This window comes from Osmia lignaria, chromosome 14, assembly GCF_051020975.1.
Source record: "Osmia lignaria lignaria isolate PbOS001 chromosome 14, iyOsmLign1, whole genome shotgun sequence".
NCBI lineage: Eukaryota > Metazoa > Arthropoda > Insecta > Hymenoptera > Megachilidae > Osmia > Osmia lignaria.
In genome coordinates this window covers 5471588-5492479 of record NC_135045.1, presented here as the reverse complement: position 1 = coordinate 5492479, position 20892 = coordinate 5471588, and the positions used below count along the sequence as shown (strand labels likewise).

The window sequence follows — 20892 nt, the reverse complement described above, 5'->3', positions numbered from 1 at the left end:
TAAATCAATTTGACATATTATCTCAAATAATTCGGATAAATAGAGTTCCATTGCAACAATAAAGATCTGAAACTATCAAATATAATTTTTAAAAAAAAGGAAAAAAAAATGATTTCAAAACTATTCACGAATTATTCAGACGAAAAGGAACGCAAGGTATTTAAATTATAAAAATTAAGAACTTGATGCTTGTAGATGTAAAGTGTTTCTTTCAATCAAAGCTAAAATAGGTCACACGATCATGCTAAGGACTTATGATTAGTAAGACACAGGTATCATTAATAATTAGACAAATAGTAAAATCAACATGCCTTTGTTTAGATAAAATCAAACAATAGTAGAAATGCAACGGTACATTAAAATTCAGAGAAATAAAAAGGTAGCTTTTAAGATTGAAAATCAGAATCATGGATTTCGAGACTCACCCTTTGGTCGTTCAGGGGCTGGCTTACGAAGTCCATGAAGAGGTACGTCACCACCACTTTGAACAGTTTTATAAGCTAATCGTTGCTCTAATTGACTCAATGGACTGATGTCTTCTTTGCGACGAAATACTAGTGTGGAATCACTTTCATAGCCAGATTCTTTGAGAGCACTGTAAACAATGATAGATATTCGAACAATTACTTCATTATGGAATATTAAATTACTTTCAAATTAAAGATTTTTGAAACTCTTGCAAACTTTGAATAATTTAATTTGATTTTTAAATTTAATTCTTCGTAAGCGAAGTCATTAGAAATATAAAATTACTTCGAATAAACTTCAGATCCACTTACTGGGACATATAAGGTTTCGCTGGACGACTGTTGCGTTGATCGAAAGGCTGAAAACGTGAAAAATTAATTACTGATATATGAAAAATCATTTTATTTAATTAATAAAATTATGTATAAATTTCAAGGTATATTTCATGCTTCTCGCGATTTTATCATACAAAAAGTTTCAATCGAATTCATACATAATAGATTCATAGTTTCAAACGATATTATTCTGACGTTTATGCAAGTGTGTTCATAAAATATCAAACAGGAGTCACGTCACATGCGACACTTGGCCAATGCTAAGCGCAAATGAACAACAATGAAGGACAATCAATTAGCAAATGAGCAAATCAGCTGACATAGAGAAGAGATAGAGAAGAGAGAAAGAATGTACAAGAACATTGACACAAGTGACAGTGTAACAATAATAGAAAAGAAAAGAGAAGAAACTATTTATTTTAATCCCTTGTCTTATGATATGTTACTTTATAAACACTTGGTTGTCTAAATTATAAATAAAATAGCAGTTAAGTTTTATTATTTGAAACAAACTTTTATTATTTGAACTTTCAAGTATCAAATTAAATCATTTAGGAGTGAGATTACTATGGAAAATAGAATACTGATCTTGGTCAAGTCTAATTTTAATATTAATTTATATATTCTGAAATAAGTAACATTAATTTTCATTATTGTGTTGCAAAAAAGACAATATTTAATGAATTGATTAAAGAAGATTATTATAATCAATGAAAATATTTAAACGTAAGTAATATAACGATTAATATGTAATATGATTCCATTTCATAAAACAAGAAATTAACTTGAAAAGGAATTCAAGAGGTCAACAGAGAAGAAGTAATGAAGAAAAGATACAATGTTATTTCTAACATAATATGCTTATTCCAAACAGAATAAGACCTGAAGTGGCAATTCAGAACTGTCTACAGTTCGTGTTTAATACGTCAATCGTGTAGTACTTTGTGTTTATGTGTTTTGTTTATTACGTCAAGGATTAACCCTTTCACTGCATATGACGCATCGCGACGTGTACATCCGCACGTAATTCGGAAGAGAAAATTAATGACAAGAAAAACAATTAAAACATCTTATTAGGATAGCCAACATCTATTGATAAAGAATTTTCTTAGACTATTTGAAAATAGACCACTTGGCATTAATCCCAAAAAACTAAATTAATTATTATCATCCAATATCTATTTTATCGAACTGAGCCAAAATTCGAAAAGTAGAACTAGCACGTAATCAATTTAGTTTCTGCAATAATTCCTTAAAAGCAATGTCCGCGTTATTGCGTTCTTGATGAAGTGTTGGAAAAATCGATGAAGAAGAATAAACACTATTTCCTGATTACAGTTGACATGCGAAATGAATTTAATACCTTTCTTATGGGATAGTGTTAATGTGGCCACTTATTGCGATTCTGCAGAGATACGGTAGCAGAGAAAGGATTTGTTACAGATCCTCTGGTATCTAGCATGATAGGTTACTTTACGTGTATGTGCCATAAGGTTCAATGGTGGGCTCTCTTTTATGAAACATTATTTGTTCCGTACCGACCATTCATTGAAAGTAATGTCAAGTAGTGAGATGAAAAGAAAGGTAGACTCTTGGAGTCAAAGAGCATCAGCCACTTTACTTTTATTAATCGATATCGCAAAGATGCCTAACAAATATTTGTTATAAAAATGAAGCTATCACATCTTCTGCTTTTAAAGCAGGAACTCGTTCACATTTTTTATACTTAAACTAAACTGCTTTCTAGGAAGATACTGGAGGATTTTCCTCTGAAGTAATATAGAACCTGGTGATTCAGGGAAAATTCGTGAAAAACAAACTAATAAAAATTTATATAGAAGAGAAAAGATATTTTAGTAGATGGAGTTCGTAGAGTTTAATATATAAAATCATGAAATAAGGAGAACAGTCTAGCTTGCTATAAATGCAAGATCGTAGATGGTCGAAGTTGCAGCGAAAGGGATAATACCTTAATTTGTCAAAATTGTTACTATCACAGACTGTCAAATGAAAGTCATGTCCGGGAGAATAAATATTCCAGTGTTTCGCCATTAATGTAGTCAGCTTCATCAAAATACGACTATCTTTTTAATAGTCTAACATTTTAAGACATTGTTAACGAAACCTGAGAATACTCAACTATGAGGACATGATTTACACTCAAAAGCCCCTGACAGTAATTCTGATTAATAGAACCCAAACTTCTGGCCACTGACTTCAATAATACTTTCAAAAAATATAATAGGCTTCTTCTTCACAAATTACCCTCCATGCAGAGGCAATTATAAAAAAGTTATTTTATGTTTCAAAATTGATCTCCCTATGTATTTAGATAGTCGTATCGATAAACGAAGAAACTTGGAAAAAGAATTTTCGAAAAACAAATGATTAAAAAACTTTAGAACAACTGTCTGTATACATAATACATAATTTGTAAAGAAGAAAAAGCCAACTATATGTTCGAAAAAAACTTTGATTGAAATCAGCGAATCGAAGTTGGCGAGTTATCAGACTGTCTCAAGAATCTTAAACTTAATACGTCAATCGTGCATTCTACTTGTCCACGATGAATCAGCCTCTAACCCGTGAAGGTGTCGTCGACGACGGTGACGCTAGGATAATGTGATTGCTGCTGGAAATAGAAGAAGACGTGGAAGAAGAAGAAGTAGGCGAGACGCGTTGATGATGATGATGATAATGATGGTGATGATGGTGTCGATGACGATGATCGTCGCTGGTAGCCTGTAGGAGGGTCGATCTGATAGCTGTCGATCTGTCGCCACTCGGCGAATTAGATCGACGAAAGCAACGATCCGGCAGCACAAAGCTCTTGGATCTTCCTTCCAGCATGCCAGTGTGCCAACCGCAGTCGGCAGCCCGATCGAGAGGTCTCACTAGGCCGTCTTTCGAGTAGTCGAGCAGATTCGTGCCCGACCACTGCATCGCAGACGTCCTCTGGGTTTTATTAGTATCGCGGATACAGAGGCTACGGGAGCTATCATCCGCGTTCGTACGTGACTTTCCAATGTTCTCGAGGGCTTTCGAGCTGCTGACCGCTGGTACCCTTACGTTGTGACTGCTCTCCGGTCGGTAGGAGAGGCTCAGAGCCCGATGGCTCAGCCGAGCGTCCAGAAGCTCCTCCATCTCCGTACCCTGAGGATGTCCATTCTCGTTCAACCACTGTCCGCGTTGCGTTGTCAGGCGTAGTTAGCGTCGTCGTAGTTGTCAGGACCAGGACCATCGGGGGTGTAACGGACACGATACGCAAACAGCAGAGATACACACACACACACGCGCGCGCACACAGAGAGGCATCGATCACGGTACGTGTACGTTGCTCGAGTATTTCGATAGGGGACCATATGGTGCGATCTTTTCCAAGAATCGGGATAGACATGCATGGTTAACCAGGTGCGTACGATGGATCAGAGGTATTCGGAAACTATTAGGATTATCATGGCAAATGGACGATTTTGAATTACGCTTCGACGTGATTTGAAATCCAATAGTATTGTATAGTAGAATTTATGTACGTCAATTTGAAGCTTAGGGTGTGAGGAAAATTATTCCATAAACGTTTTATCAATATTCTTAATACAAAGTGGCTGGTTTTTTGATAAGGTGAACAATGGAGAGCAGACTTTATATGCTTCGAAATGTTGTAACTAACTACCAGTCATTTTATATTAAAAATGTTGATGAAGGATTTGTGTACTTTCATCAAATTTTTAGCTTAAAATTAACATGACATAAGTGCTATTTTACAGTATTTTTATCAAATCCTGTTAGATTTCTTATGTTTACTAATCGACCATTTGACATAATATAATCCAATGTTTGAAACCATCGGTTACCATTTGTCAAGGTTAAAGAATATGCTGTGATGAGGAAGAAGAAATGTAGAGAAAATAGGTTTAGATACACTGGAAAACATTCAACGATTCTTAGTATACCACTAACAAACACGAAAGTTATTTATATTTATCGTATTCCTTGATAGCAAGCATACAATAAGAAAATGCAATTTCTAACAGTTCAATTTGATTACCTCATAAATTGTTTAAAATTCATTGAATGAAAAGTTTTTTTTTTTTTTTTTGAAAAATAGATAAGTTCATACTAAACCTGCATTTCAAATTAAAATAAGAATTATTTATGATACGTCCTGTATATTAGAACACGAAATATTTAATGATTTGAGAGCAAGAAATAAATACAGTAAATTGGTAAAATTTAGTATGGTAATGAAAAGAATAATCTTGATTTTTGTTACGGATTTCTATAACATTTTTAGCTAATAAATGATGAAAATCTTGATGGACCAAACTGATGATAGAAATGTACGAAAGGAGTAAAATGAGAGCGATCTGGGAATAGATAGAAAAGAAGTATAGCGAAGGAAAAGTGGAACTGGTACTTATTTAACTATGATTAAGTATAAAAATGGCGTACCCCATCGAATATGTCCATGACCTCGTCCCACCACTAGAAACACAGAATTAAATATAGCGTTAGTCTATGCACTAATCATATGAAATTAAAATGGTATAAAAATTAAACAAAATAAAATAACTGAATGACGTGTTTCACGACCGCTTTTCATCTAAAATTACATTTTCAAATACTATTTTTAATAATATTAATAATCAGATATATTCATTAAAATTATTTATCTTTATTTATAATAATCACTTCAGAAATTATTAATTATTTTACAAATATTTTTTAATACAGGATGTTACTCTATATTAAGAAATTTAATTATTCCCGAAAATCTTTTATTCTATGTTTTAAAAAAAGTTCACCTTGAATCTCATATTTTTGAATGGTCCTGTACTGTTATCCAGTAGTCAATTTTAAATTACATGAAATCGTCGTTTTGCATTTTGAACGAAGAATTTTACTTTCAGATGAAAAGCAAGTCACCGTTCGATCACTGAAAGCAGCACTACTGAAAGCTAACTGAAAAACAAGGAGCACGATGGAATACTGAAAGCAAGAACGTAATTTCGTGTGCTCGACATATCCGAACATCGAAATACATATAGGTACCATCGAAAGAAACGCAAAGAAAGACATGTTTCACACGATGACGCGATTATAAAACAAGCTTTGAACAAATGAAAAAATCAAATGTTGCTTCGTTAATTAATTGAGATTTCAGCCGTTCGATTAAATTGTTACCTTCCTTCTCGTCCGTGTGACAGAAGTTGGCTAGAAAGCAAAGCCATTTCAAACGATCATGTTCGAGACACACCATTCGGGAAGCTCCTACGTATAGTACGTACTGTACTGTGACTCGATACACAGGATGTCTCAAAAGAGATGTACATCGAAAAACTTGCAAAGGATTTTTTGATTCCTTAATTACAGAGAACTTTTTTACTGATTTTCACAGTGTAAATCCTTTTTGAGATTCTACATGTATGGCGACAAGTATTAATTTGCATATATCAAACATCACTTCGATTAAAATTCGCGATCCAGCACAAAACAAGTGTTTGTATTTTTAATCAGACCAGTTTAAAAATCTCGTCTTTATTAATGAGGAAGGGACACAGTATTTTAAAATATCATACACAGAAATTAGCAACCTTGTTCGGTGATCCTTCCTGGTTAAATACTCAAGTAAACCATTATTATAATAAATACTATAAAATTTTCGCAAGGTATAATCTCAAAGAAAATTTATGTCCAAGAATGAAGGTTTATCAGATCGTGGATGAATTTTTTCTGAAAATATGAATTTCCTTACCTCCTTAGCTTCCTTTTCAGAAATGGATGATCGTCCAGGTTCGTAGTCCTCGATGCGTCCAGGTTGATTCTTGTAAATATCTGGAGTGTACTTCAGTGGTCCATTTCTATAATGAGAGAAATGTTTCACAAATTTTTTAAAGGTCTAGTAACACTATACAATTAACACTTTTCATTAAACGTAGAATACTCGACCCCGAGAAAAATCACCTCCTTGTACAACTATACTATAATTAGGGCCATGATTAATAGCAATAAATATAATCAAAAATATTTCTTACTTTCTAGGCATAGTTGACGTAGAGAAATCATTTTCTTTGTTTCGTAGACGTCGTCGATTGTCAAAGGTGGCAGAACGTTCTGTGTACAAACGATGTTCCGGTTCACTCAGATATCCACTGCTACTTCCGTAACCGTATCTCGTCCCTGAACAAAAAGATGCTTCCATTTGTTGCAAGAAATACCAGTGAAATTTACTTACAAGTGTGTTACGAATATTGTTATAAACAGAAGTTTGTATAATACATAAATTTACAATGAATTTTGTGGTAAAAAATCTTGAAAGCTGTTATCTCGGCTGATTGTAAATGGATCATAATCAGATTATTTATCAAATTATTCTACAATAAATGTCGGTTTTCGGAAATGTTATATTTCAATTAATTGTTTATAAGTACATACATAAATATACCTTTTCCTTTTTAATTTCTTTTATTGCTCTCACCAAACACTAAACAAATTAGGAATATTAACCCTTTCGTGCCAAACTTTCTTTTTCTTCACTGTGTCTAAGTGAATGCCAAATACAGATTAATTATTGTTTCAATATTAAGTGAGATTTATGCATCCTACCTAACGTAATACAGTAGAACCTCCCTTATCCGACCTCATATTGTCCCAATACTGTCACGAAAGGGTTAATTTCGCATTTGACAAAGGCTCAAACAGAGAATACGACTATTTAATCTCGCTTTGACAGACCTGTGATGGGAATGAAACAGTAGGGACAGCTGAGGGTGCACTGACACCCTGAATAACGATTATTAGATTAACTGGAATAACAAATTTATGTACCAACGATAAAATATATTAATTTTCATTTTGATTAAATATCTTTATTCTAAACGAAGCAGTCGTTATTCAAAATTAACGATCAAAATCCGACATTTATTATAGGATAACGTAATACAGTAGAACCTCCCTTATCCGACCTCCCATTATCCCAATACTGTACTATTCAATTATTCTGTTATTCGATCGTTCCATTATCTGAACGTGGTGTGTACACATGCACAAAATCGTACGTTCTATCGGCTTACAGAACAAAAAGTTTCCCTAATTAATTTGAATAGTGGAGGTTGTACTGTGCTTGTGTTTAGAGGCAAGGGGTTAAATAAAGGCAAAACACTCCACACGATCCCTGCCGTGTGTATTAAATCATTTATTGTTACTTTCACGCAAAAGATAAATTAATAATTATTATTAGCTCGGTTAACATCAAACACTATAATTAACAAATTACTAAAAAAAACCAATAAAAAGAAAAACAGTGAAATCAACCGAAGAAGAAGGCCTTTAACGCGACGTGTTATTACGGCTAAGCTGTTATTATTAGTTTTTATTGTTGTAATTTGTTCGACTGTAGATGCATGTATTCACCTCTTCTTTGTTTGTAACGAATGGTTACGTAGTCATCTGAAAATGAGATTAAACAGAGTTAATCTCGCAATTGTTCTGATGCATTGTTAATATATTTTTATTCTCGTCAGATAAATATATTTTTATTTATATTTTCAATCATTTAAATTCCAGATTAAAATCCTGTATTCATTTAATTACAACAGATTTTATATCATGTTCTGTTATACAATATTCTACCAGAGCTTGTTAGTTTTAAGAATAGAATAAATTTTAACGGTATTTTAAACAAAATAAAAAATATTTCTGGCTGATAGTATTGTACATAACGAGAAAAGACTAATTTGGCAGACTACAATTTCATAACACTGTTATATATTTTATTATTCAATTAAAAATTAAGAAAAAAAGGTATACATATATCGATAAGCGTTTTGGTTATATTAATTGCAGTTACAATATCCAAGTATCTCATATAAGCATTGAAGCTATTTAATATTTGCTACACAAACTCACCGGGTCTGTCTGCACGATGCAACGAGTCGTACATTCTCTTATACCATTTCGTTTGATTATTCTCCTTGACTTCCTAGAATATTTTTCTCCAGTCAAACAATAAATAATGGAAACTAATCTTTGTTGACTAATTCTTAATATCTTTATTTTGAACGGTAAACAAGAAAAATCTGTGCGTTTTGTATTAAGCGAAATTAAGTTACTTTGATTTTAGAGTTTTAATAGAAATCTCGTACATACATACTTACCAATTTTTTTTCTACTTTTTACACAATCAATATAAGTGAACAATTAATTTTTGAGTTAGAATTTTCTACATTAATTTTATAAATAAAATTGATCAACTATCAATCAAAATTTGCATTGTAAATTATTCGAAAGCTTTCAATAGTGTTTCACAGACCTACCGATCTCAATACAAGAGGTATACCCTCTTTAGTTGTTGGGCCAATACCCTCGAATTTTCGAGGACCTAAATCGGCCATCTTCTTCGGCGGTTCTTTATCCGTTTCCGGCTCGCTCTCGTATTCTTTCTTCACCGTGTAGACTGAGCGAATATCAGTTTAATTTCACATAAAGTAAAATACTGCAATACTCGCGACAGATTTTAGAACACAAATTTTTCAGGAAAGATTCTGATAATATTACACTCACAAAGGTATCTTTTAATTATTATTTTTAAATGGACGATTAACCACGTGGATTCATATACTTACAATTAAGGATAAAATTCAACTCTTGGCTTAATAATTTTATTTAAATTAAATTTTTCTATTTACTGTTTGAAGTAGAATTTCACCAGTTATAATTATAACATCGTTCCATAATAATATCGGTTTTCAAAAATGTTAACTTTAATGTGCAATATTATTATAAAAAATTAATAATAATAAAATAACTTTTATTAAATATTTAAAGTAACAACATTTATGTGTCTATTATAAAAATACATAGATTTTGACGATGTTTATTTTGATTAAAATTGTTTACAGCCAATGAAGTTTTGATTAAAATCCGACATTTTGTTATGAAACAATTTAGGAACGAAATGAAAAAATTGCACTATACTGAAAAGATTGATGTAGATTGTAATGAAAGAACCCACGAGTTTCCTTGACATTACAAGGTAAGGGGTTAAAAGTTGAAAATGCTTGGTGAATGTTACGTAATACTGTAATAAGGTAAATGAAAAATGTACTCACTTATTTCACCTGGACTAACGAGTGGCTTTTCTTCGTTCGTTGAACGTTTCACTGTTTCATTTTCTTCCAGATAAGCAGCTCCTTTGGGGATTTGCCCTTCTGGAATCATAAAAAATATTTCCCTTAAATGATACTACTACGTTTTTTTAAATTCCTGTTAATATTAAAAATAGAATTTTTATGATATAATATTCTATAAATAATTCTGAATGGCTACCATTAGTAATACATTTTTAAAATCATTTTATCTTATTCTTTTGCTTCTAATTGCAAGATCTAATATATTATATCATACCTCTTGCTTTCTGCAGTAGCGTTATAGTTGGATTCTGAGCACGTGGCAGACGAGGCGTCGAAGCTAATGAATTTAGTCCTTGCGATGGAGCCGAGTGCGAATTAACAATTCGCGAACTCTCGTAAACTGCACTTCGAATCGTTTCCTTTTCTTCTTTTTCCGCTTGCCAAGGCGGTGGAGCCTTCTGGGCGGTCTGAGAAAACTAAGTTTCGAAAGAAATATAAATTTGATTGCCAAGAAGTTTTCTTTTTCTGAGGTTTAACGAGAGTGCATCTACCCAGAATATCTGTTAAATTTTAAAACTACTAAACTGAAAGCTTCTAATATGGAATTCCTTTTCTTCATTTTTGAATTGTTAGAAATACTTTGTTTCAGACTTTATTTCTTTACCTTAGAAGAGAGAATAACTACCTAAACATTCCGGTATACAAATATTAATGTGAACCATTGTACACAAAGTTTCATTCACTTGGTACAGTTTAAAGGAAACAGAAAGCCTAATAGCAGTCAATAAATTTCCCAGGGGGATGGTAACGTAAATCGTGATAACTCACTTCCTGCTGTGCTGGCTTTTTTCGGCTTAGAATCGGGCTTTCGAATTGCACTGGCCGAAATTCCTTCTTTTCAGGCACGGGACTGGCACCAGCGCTGGAAGGTGTCCAGACAGGAGGTATTCCACCATCCTTCTGAGATTCTTTTCGTTCGGGACTTGGTTCCTTCGGGGGTGGAGGTGGCTCGCTTCCAGGTGACCAAACGCCTGACAATCAAAGTATGTCGTTAGACCATCGCAATCATTATTCGGCAAATCCCTTTAAAATATTAAAATGCACGCATTAGTATACAAAAACACAAATACAGTCCGAATGTTAATGAATTATTGCATTTCAACGATAATAACAGTCTTGAATTGGTGTTTGAAATTAAAATCACAATTATTTCAAATCGACAAATTACAGAAATCGGTACTTTTATTATTGTTATGATTATCACAACATTAAATCAAACTGCAAAATAAAAATGCATTCTTCTATGCGAAACTATGTCTTATTTATAAAACCTGGTATCATCTATTACCATATCTCAAAAAATTAATCAAAATAAAAAATAATTCTCAAACAATCTATTTAGCTTCGACGTGAAATAGGGTGACTTTCGCTAAATAACGAAAGAATGATTCAATTGTATTAAAAATAATCTTTGTTCTATTTCTAATTCCTATTTTTCAACCAAAGCATTTCATCAAAGTCTACAATCTTACTATATAACTTCCAAGAAAAACAAAGTAGTAAAACAATCAAATTAAATCGAACATTTCGTGGATAGAACAAATATACAAAATCATTTTCACCCTTTCCATTTTCATTGCATCTTATTATTCCACGTAAGTAACAATCGATACGAACAGTAGATTTAGATTCAAAGTAAACAAGTTAGGGTCTTTGCACTGTAGCAGATGACTGTGCCACGTGAATTTAGCAGAAATCAGCCAAAATCAACATTCTGTTGAGACTCGCTAATCTTGGATTGTGGAGGCGTACTATACAGGGCGCCCCATAACTGATAGTGTGATAAAGAAGGCGGATATGACAAAATCTTTTTCTCTGTAAGAAATTCTTTTGCAAAAATTGATTTTAAATATTTTAAATCAAGAGAATAACAGTAACTAAATGTTTATTTTTAAAATTTATCTGAATTAATAAAAACTTTGGATTTATAAGTATTATACAGATTTAAATACAAATGAATTTTTATGTGACAAAATTTTTGTGACTTCATGGAAAATATTTAAGTTTTATAATGTTTCTTTCCTTTTCATTTGTACCAGCCTGTATAAAGCATCGTTCTTTCCGTGCTGATTTCTCAGTCCATTACGTCAACCGATCCCAGAAAAGCGCGAAAGCAATTTTTGGCCGACAGTGTGGCGGCGATAATTATCAAGGTATTAGTTCCCCTTCATACAATTTCGAAATGGTTATTAATTTCTTCGAGGCTATTTGGTATAATCCGGATATCTCGTTAACACTATTATCTTGTTGACTGACAGAGTATCATGGGCACTATCAATTAACTTTTTAACAAGACTTGGATTTATTTAGATTTGTTAAGTTTTCGTAGCTACAGAACTCTTTAGAAAGAAAATTAATTCAGACCCATGTGGGAAATTTCTTCAAATTAAATCTGTATCGAAAGAATTAAAGAAGAATGTAGACATAATCAAACATTTCCATATTATTAATAAGCAGTAATTTTGTTGCAACTCGTGTCTGTTACAATAGCACTGAAACGAACGACGGTAGTTCATTTCATGTAAGATTCGTAAAATTAGAATTCCGTGGGCGTCGATATTAAGGCAGGTTTAATTGGCTGAGGAGCGCTCGAGTACAATACTGAACCGGTTACCTGGAACAGAGGTGTTGCGAGCGACGCCAATTCTCGTTCCAATTAATTTAAACATGGTTGAGGAATTGGATAACTTTAATGATGGCACAACTTCGAACTGACTAGCTTATTTATAGACAAATAACTTTCTTACAAGAATTCCGGAAATAGAAACGAACTTGGTAAAACAATAAAAAGAAAAAGGACTCTAGGATTCTATTTTTACAACAGGTTTAAAAGAGTAGAATTTAATCACAAACATGCATATTTGAAGAATAATCGACACGTATCTTAATAATTAAAGCTATGTTTACTATGTTTATCAAACTTAATCGATTTATGAATATTTAACAAAAATTTATTAAATATGGTAATTATTTCCTCCTTTTTTTAACACACAAGATTTAAAGCATTCTGTTAGTTGCACCCCTTCTTCTACAATTTTTACCTGGTGTCGCAGACGAAGCTTTAAACGTGGGAGCGAACATAACGTTCTCTGAAAAGATCAACAAATCATTTAAAGATTCGATCATGTCTATTTCTGTTTGTTGAAGCACACAGCAGTGATATCAATTCAGAGAAAGATTAACAAACCGCCCAAAATTAAAATTTACTTTTACAATGCATATGATATTCACTTCAACAAAGGTTGTCCTGCTTTCATACTATTGTAAAATTGTTACAAAATTTGGAGAATGTGTATGCTGCAGTATTTTTGCAAGATTTGCAATATTGTAATGATTGTACAAAATAATATATTATTTTAATTTTTTATATTAAGATAAGTTAAGACGTACATTGCTTAACATTTAGTGTGACCAAAAAAAAAATTAATCTTCTATCTATTGTGCCTATTAATTACTTTGTTGATTTCGAATGTTCTATTTAAAGGTGATATCCGCATTGACAAGCGACGTGACCTTTGGAAGCATGCCATAATTACTACTATTCGAGACACAGTATTTGCAAAGAAAAAAAACAGAAGTCTCCTTTTAAACAAGTTCCAAAAATAATACCTACTGTTTTTTTCGTTTAATCGACAGCTTCAACTTCGATTACAGTTTTTTAATGGCTGATCAAGAAATAGACTTTGGCTTTGGAATTCAAATCTGCCTGAGAATAGTGCCTATGAATAAATAATTTGAAATCAGAGTTTGAACTAAAAAAAAAGACGTTTAAAATATTTAAAATTTATTTAAATATCCACAATCTGGTCACTGACATAATATAATTTTATTATTTATTAGAAGATTAGATGAATGATTGTCCTTTCACTGTGATAATAACCGACTTCTGATAATGTCAGAAACTAAGATTCATCGAGACAGTATTCTCTGACCTTTAATCACGATGAAGAAGCTACTAAAGGCCCCTTAAATTGCTTCTTTACGAGAACGATGCAAGTCATTAATAATAGAAGCGAGCTTGATGAGCTTCGAATGAAACAGCAAAAGAGAATTCAAGAACTCAAGGAATCAAAAAGGTAAAATAGCCTATGTCCTGAAGCTACGTATTCCTTAACCTACAGAAAATGGAACAAAAGAAGCTTAAACAAAGTTAGACAATCCATTTGTGTATAAAAACAAACAAAAGAAGAAACTGATAAAAAGTTGGACAATTCTTATTGTCGAATACGAGCTTTTCAATTTCTCGTAACTAAAGAACTGAGGCATTTGTAACAGAAGAAAAGTTTCAATGCTGTTTATATCAGTAAAATAAACGTCTGATAAAATATGTATATTGTTTCAGAAAATAACTGTTTTAAAGAGAGAGCTTACTTTGCAAAAAAGTTAGCAAAGCTATCTTTCAGCTTATTTCATTTCAGAAGTTATTAATTAAATGAAAGTTTGCTGAAATACAAAAGAATATTTTAAATTTTGTCCATGAATCACAAGTAAGAGATACGTTACGTCACTGGAAAAAAAAAATGTTGTATTATCGTGCAGATTTGTTGAATGAGTAATACTACCCTATTATCTTCTGATCGTAGGGTTCTCAAAATAGATTGTCTTGTCAACAGAACCTACTATTGCTTTTATTTAGCACAGATCTCAAGTATACGTATAGTGGAATTAAGGATATCATACTTTAATAATTCCATATTATAAATAATTTCAAACATGATACAATAACGATTCTTTCATTAAAAATCTACACAATATTTTAATAGCCACGAAAACAATTTAATTAAATTTCTACTAACACAATATCATTTATTATCTTAATTAATTAATTGATTAGAGGCTTCTATTATATCTTTAAGGGATTCAATAAACAAAATTATTTATTTATCACATATATAAAAAAATTTAAGAAAATTTTCATTAACTTTTAACTTAATGTATTTATCAAAGTCAAATTTATTGGCATTTTATCAGAAATCAATTTATATTTTCAGAAACTGAAAGAAGATAAAATGCTCGGTGAAATAATAATTTATCATGTTAGAAATAAGAGGAAGAAAAGAATTCCAATACGAATCGATGGATTGATAAAACGTAGCCGCGCAAATTGAAAATTCCATGACCGGAAAGAAGCGAGAAGAAACGGAAGAAAGATGAAGCTAACAAACGAAAATAGCGCGTAACTTCAGCCACGAACACACGTATATTGCAATTTCGTGCAATCTGCTGAGCAGTAACGCGACACCCTTATATAATCAACATACTGCTCCACCTTTCCTTCGATATTAGCAAACCACTCTGGGGTTTACTGATGTTCCAAACTATCATAATCTAACTTTGTTAACAAACTGACTGTCATAGAGATCATCAATGACCAACGACACGAATCTAACACGTTCACTGTATTCATATCTGGGGGATGCTTCAATTTCTATAGGAATTGATCACACATTAGATCACACTTATCTAATTAAAAATACTCGCATTAAATACTTGAAGTTATGGATAACAAATGTAACAAAATGTTATGAAAAGAATAGATAAAAAATACCTATTATGTATTGTTAATGTCAATTGATTTTTATTTTTGATTCTGTATAAGAAATGAAAATGAATATAGGGTTAATTAAATTACATTTACGGAAAATTTATATGTAACATCCAATCGATAAAAGAAAATACTAGGTCATCTGAAAAGTTTGTGCCAGTTTCGATACCGCAATTTTATTACTCTTTCATTAGATAATAAAGATAGTAACTTCGAGAAGTAAGTTTGTTACGACTGTTTGGAAGAATGGTGGAAATTGTAAAAAAGTTCCAACCCCCTTTTTAAAAATTACAATTTGTGACACAAATCACATATAGTTATTGCACATGTACTTGTTACATTTACCTAATTATCATGGATACTGCTTGTATTTTAAATAATTGGATGATTATTTTTTTGTATCATTTACATACAGATAACTAAACTATTATAAAAAGAGTGCAGTAGAATTTTTATTTATATTAGTTTATTTTCAATATCACAAATTTCTAAAGATATTAAAAATCATTCAACCACAAGTCTTTCTTTTGTTTTCATTTTTTGAAACGGAATGTCAAATTTTGTATATATTTATTGCTTTCTGGTATTTATCAAATAATATATTGTTCTCATGTAACACAAACTCGATACGAATTATCGTGTTATAAGAGGGTTACATGTAAAACACATTAGAATGTCCTCATCGAATGGTGAGCTCATGCTTTCAGCAGGTACCTCGTATATTATTTCATGAAACGTAAATATTGTTTCACAAATGATCTTGCAACATCTTTTTAGCAAATGTGATTACACGTGGCCGATTTTGTGATTTAACTGATGCTTTTAGTGACGTCTAATAATTAATCATCATTTAATAAAAATCAAGATTAACTCTGTTAAAGAGCAAAATAGATAAGATTAAACAGAGTTTTTTCGAGCATTGAGTAATTTACAAAAAATTAATTTGGACAATTTAACTCCAAATTGAATTTAGAAATAAAAAAGATTATTTAATTTGATGAGTATGTACTTTTTTTCTTTCCTTTTATCATTTTAAATTTATACGCATATGAATAATTTGTAGTATGATTATTTTCTAATAATCTTCTAAAACAGTATTATTGGTTTTTATCTTCACTTTTTTTTCAACACTCTGTATGAAATAAACTCCGCAGGTTCGAAACACCAAAGCGCTACTCGAAGCGCGTTCCATTTTAAAACAGATCGCAGGACAACCTGTTGAACGAATCCTTTATGCAATGTCGCCTGGAATCGTGGCGTCGCGACGCATCACACTCTGACACTCACTTTTCTCCAACATTATTGCTTCGTCGATCGTCGATCGATTCGGTAGAAATATCAACGCACGATCGTAACTCGCGAGAACGTAAGAAGCTCGAGGGATGACCGAGGACTGAGAAGCGTCGCGACGCCTGAAAACGCGACTACGACGACGCCATCGCCACGATCGGCGACGTTTAACTACGCAGAAGCCGGTGTTTTAGAATAGTCTTGGGACGCGTCGGGACGCTTGTAACGCAGGAAATTCGCGTGGATCTGCTTCACAAGTGTTATTCTTTTCTCTAGTTAGAAGTCTTTTTTTGATACAGATCAATGAACCTGTTAGAGATATTTATCTATAATGTATCGATTAATTAATGTTGATTCATTTATTTAAAATAAAACAGCTATTAATAAATAGTGACTGAGTAGCACGCCTATCATAATCTATTGGACGAATAAAAAGAGAAGGGAAAATAATATTATTTTTTAAATAAACTTCAATCGACAAAGGATACACCTTTGATTAAATAATTAAAAATGAAAATCCGAGGATATTCACAAAAAATGTAAAATAACAAACTGAAGCACTGTATTAAAAAGTTAAGTTTTAATTATCTTCAATAATACACTGCATCATGTGGCTGACTAAATATAGTTATTTCTACTGTGGCGATCAATGTGATGAAGACACAAATAATTAATTTTAATTAATATTTTTAACTACATACAATTTTATGAAAAATATTAATGAGAATAGGAACCTCCCTTTTTAATTTATGAATAATTTATATATTTTTATTAGGTTTTATATCGAGGAAAAATTTCTTCTATTTTTTATTTTAATACACGTAAATGATTCTAATAAATGTTCGTGAATATTTAATCTAACAATAAAAATGAAGCAAGATAAAAATTGATTTCACTGGGAATTAATCACATTGTTCAAATTAAAATTCTTGTCTGTACTTCGCATTTGTAATTTAAAAATACTCGGTTACCTATTTTTCCATGAAAAAAGAAAAAATGGAACCTGTTTCTGACACAGACAGGCTTTAGACATTTAAAGAAATGAAGATAGAATTCTATTACAAGAAATCAGAGATAGAATTCTTTTTACTCTGAATATAATGCATCAGCAGGATCTAAAATAGAATGCTAAAAATAATTACACAGTGTAATTAAAGAAAAACAGAATGCTAAATGAAATGTAAAAATAGGTAGTGAAAGAAAATTTACAAAAAAATCAATGTTTACTGCAAAATATTCAGATTATTAAATTACAGTATCTTTTTTTCATAATTATTATTCATGCAAATTAACAGCATGCCTTAATTAATCGAGCAAAATGAAACGCACCTTTCCCAAACAGAAATCCTTTGCCAAATTTCAAAGCACTGTCAATCTCGTGCAGCAGATCGTACCCATTGTCATTTTCCTTTGCGACTAAGCCATAACTTATCCCTTTAATAAAAGCGTGTCGAAACATCCAAAAAAAAAAGGAAAACAAAATAAATTAGTGCAAAATTTTGTAATGTCAAAAATTGCTATTTAACGATGTTTAAAAGGTTAGAAAAGCCCGTTAGTGGAATATTTACTACGCTTCCTGTTTGCGGATGTATTTAGGAACTTTGAGAACTCCCTGGTGGTTATCTTTATGTAAACTGTGAATAATTCTCTATTTTTAACGATCCAGAAACTAGAGGAAAAACCGTAAGTCGCAGTTCTCTGCTGAATGAGAGGTATCAATTAAAATCTTACTTTTTAAATTTTGCAACGAAGAAAATATTCCACTGATGTTAATTATGGTATTACGAAATTAGCAGATGTTAGAAACTGTGTTAAAAAAAGAGACTAAAGAAATAATGATCTCGAATGGTCTGAATGAAACGTTCCTCTGATTATTTAAAAAAATGTTAAAATGTTACATTTGTGAAAATTTCTTGCAATATATGTAAGTACTCGTTCATCTTTATATTTTTCATAAAATTGTTGTACATGTTACATCATACATACATTTTCTTGAGAATGAGTAATAATAGCAACATGAGATTGCTTTGATAAGAAACTGAAAATAATCCAACCACTATAAGCTGTTTTCAAAATGGAAATAAAAAATAAACAATCTCAAGGATTGTTAGCAATTAGAATTTTGATATAACAAAAAATTAGTTAAAATGATATAACGATCATTACTTCTGCATAAATTAATATTTTAAAGTAGATTCATAACACTACGAATTTATTATGATTAGCTAATTCAGAAATTAAGACACCATGGCACGATACCATTGAAATTATACCATTAATGTAATATATCAATCTGCAACAGTGCATTAACATTTAAAGGGCGGTGCAGGTTTTTTCTTAAATTTTTATATTTTCGAATTAGAATTTTTATACATGTACTTAGGTATTATACTATGAACAATAAAACACCCTCTGAGGTCTAGAAATAGGTTTTTTGTCCTCTAAAGGTTAAATCATTAATAATAATCAGTTTTGTTACTTCGAAAGGATGAAGGTCTGAGGGAGAACCAGTTAAAGCAACGGATGTAGGTGGCAGATCGTGTCGCAATTCGTTGGAAATAGCCAAAATCGAGACAGTGGTTCCGGCGTAAAGCTGGACTCGCAACGAAACGTTTCTACGAGCGGTGGCCTATTTCTCGATGACGCCTATATTTAGGTTCTTATTCTCGAATGAATCATGAACATTGCAACCGACCAACCTCGAGGCTCATCCGCGGTAATTTGACATCGAGGAAAAATAAATCGTCCATGGTGGATATTTACCCTAAACGTCCCTCAATTACACGAAACACGTTTCTTTCTCACACACGGGTAACTTCCTCAGAAATTAATAGTTCCTTGGTTTATACGATCATACGAATTTTCTTTGCGCTATTTATTCTAACATCGTCTATATAGCTTATTTTTAAACTGTTTATGTTGTCTTTAAAGAAATACAAAGCTTGAGTAGTGGCGCCAGAAAAATTAAGTGAAATTAGACTTTATGATGATAGATGATAGTTTTTGTGTACTAGTTCCGATACGATAACCTATGACCAGCGCAAAAGCCAACAAACTTATCTCCTGGCATTCTTACTTTATTGGCAAGAAACCAATCGCAGTCCCTCTTATCAGTATATACAACTGTTTCTTTTTTCTGACCACTGTTCAGTGTCCAAGAAACTTAAGAAAGTTTCCGAATGTTGTCCAAATAATTTCTTTTATTGGAACTTCTTATAGTAGGAATTACTTTATGGATCAAATGAATTAAACTCACAAATATTTTTGGTAAAATATTAAACCATGATTTATAAATTAAAGATTCGAAGTTTATATAAAAAATATTGGAGTTTTAAATATTTACCAATTCTTTAAATTAAAATAATGAAAACTGTTTTAAACTAATCTTAATATATTCAGCTTTCAATTCTTAGAAATATTTTTATAGACTCCCTGGTTTACCGGAAAAATTCTTATCAACTTAATTTGAGATAAAAGTTAAGCAATACAACACCTTAAAAAATAGCAAAACACAAAAATAAAAAATACGGTACTCATACAAAATTCAAATCAAAATACAAAACCATTCTTTCAATACCGTTAGTGAAGGCAGATGGAACACCTAAGTAGTACAACTCAACGATACGAACGTGCATTAGTGACTGTTATTTATCTAAATTGTATCTCATACCCAAAATGAGTAACTGAACACCTTAAACAACTGTTTCAGTTTCAAAATTAAAACAAAAGATTCTATCATAAAAAGTATTTTCTGTTCTATGAGAATTTAGTAATTGAAATTAATTTTAGTAGCAGTCATTCAAAGTGCTAAGTTATAATGACTTACTCTGTACAAAGGTGTTTCAAAAACAGGTGGACAAACTTTAAGAATAGGAATATGTGTTTTAACAGGACACCTGTAAATATTCTCTTAACTATCAAATTTAGAGTTATATTCTGCTATCAACGATGAAAAAATGGAAAAAAGGTTCAATTACAAAGTTCATGATTTTCAATTTTAAATCTACATATAACAAATTCTTTTCAAATTACAAATTTCAATTTTCAAGTTAGAGTAAAATAC

General features: G+C 31.5%; 1 protein-coding gene across 11 annotated transcripts in view; it reads right to left on the bottom strand.

The window, feature by feature from the left end:
- The window catches only part of CAP (Cbl-associated protein), a 95384-nt gene that overhangs the window by 24936 nt on the left and 49556 nt on the right, over window positions 1-20892 (bottom strand). For 6 of the 11 annotated variants that reach the window (XM_034331171.2, XM_034331160.2, XM_034331166.2 and 3 more), the window contains exons 7-20: window positions 18159-18263; window positions 13036-13083; window positions 10763-10965; window positions 10209-10410; window positions 9914-10012; window positions 9119-9258; window positions 8712-8784; window positions 8217-8252; window positions 6839-6983; window positions 6559-6664; window positions 5256-5288; window positions 3873-3983; window positions 780-826; window positions 426-595 (exon numbers count right to left, since the gene is read on the bottom strand). In XM_034331171.2, coding sequence (XP_034187062.2) covers window positions 426-595; window positions 780-826; window positions 3873-3983; window positions 5256-5288; window positions 6559-6664; window positions 6839-6983; window positions 8217-8252; window positions 8712-8784; window positions 9119-9258; window positions 9914-10012; window positions 10209-10410; window positions 10763-10965; window positions 13036-13083; window positions 18159-18263 — 1518 coding nt within the window. The remainder of the gene's footprint in view (window positions 1-425; window positions 596-779; window positions 827-3872; window positions 3984-5255; window positions 5289-6558; window positions 6665-6838; window positions 6984-8216; window positions 8253-8711; window positions 8785-9118; window positions 9259-9913; window positions 10013-10208; window positions 10411-10762; window positions 10966-13035; window positions 13084-18158; window positions 18264-20892) is intronic. The other 5 variants (XM_034331163.2, XM_034331164.2, XM_034331168.2 and 2 more) reach the window with 5 other exon arrangements.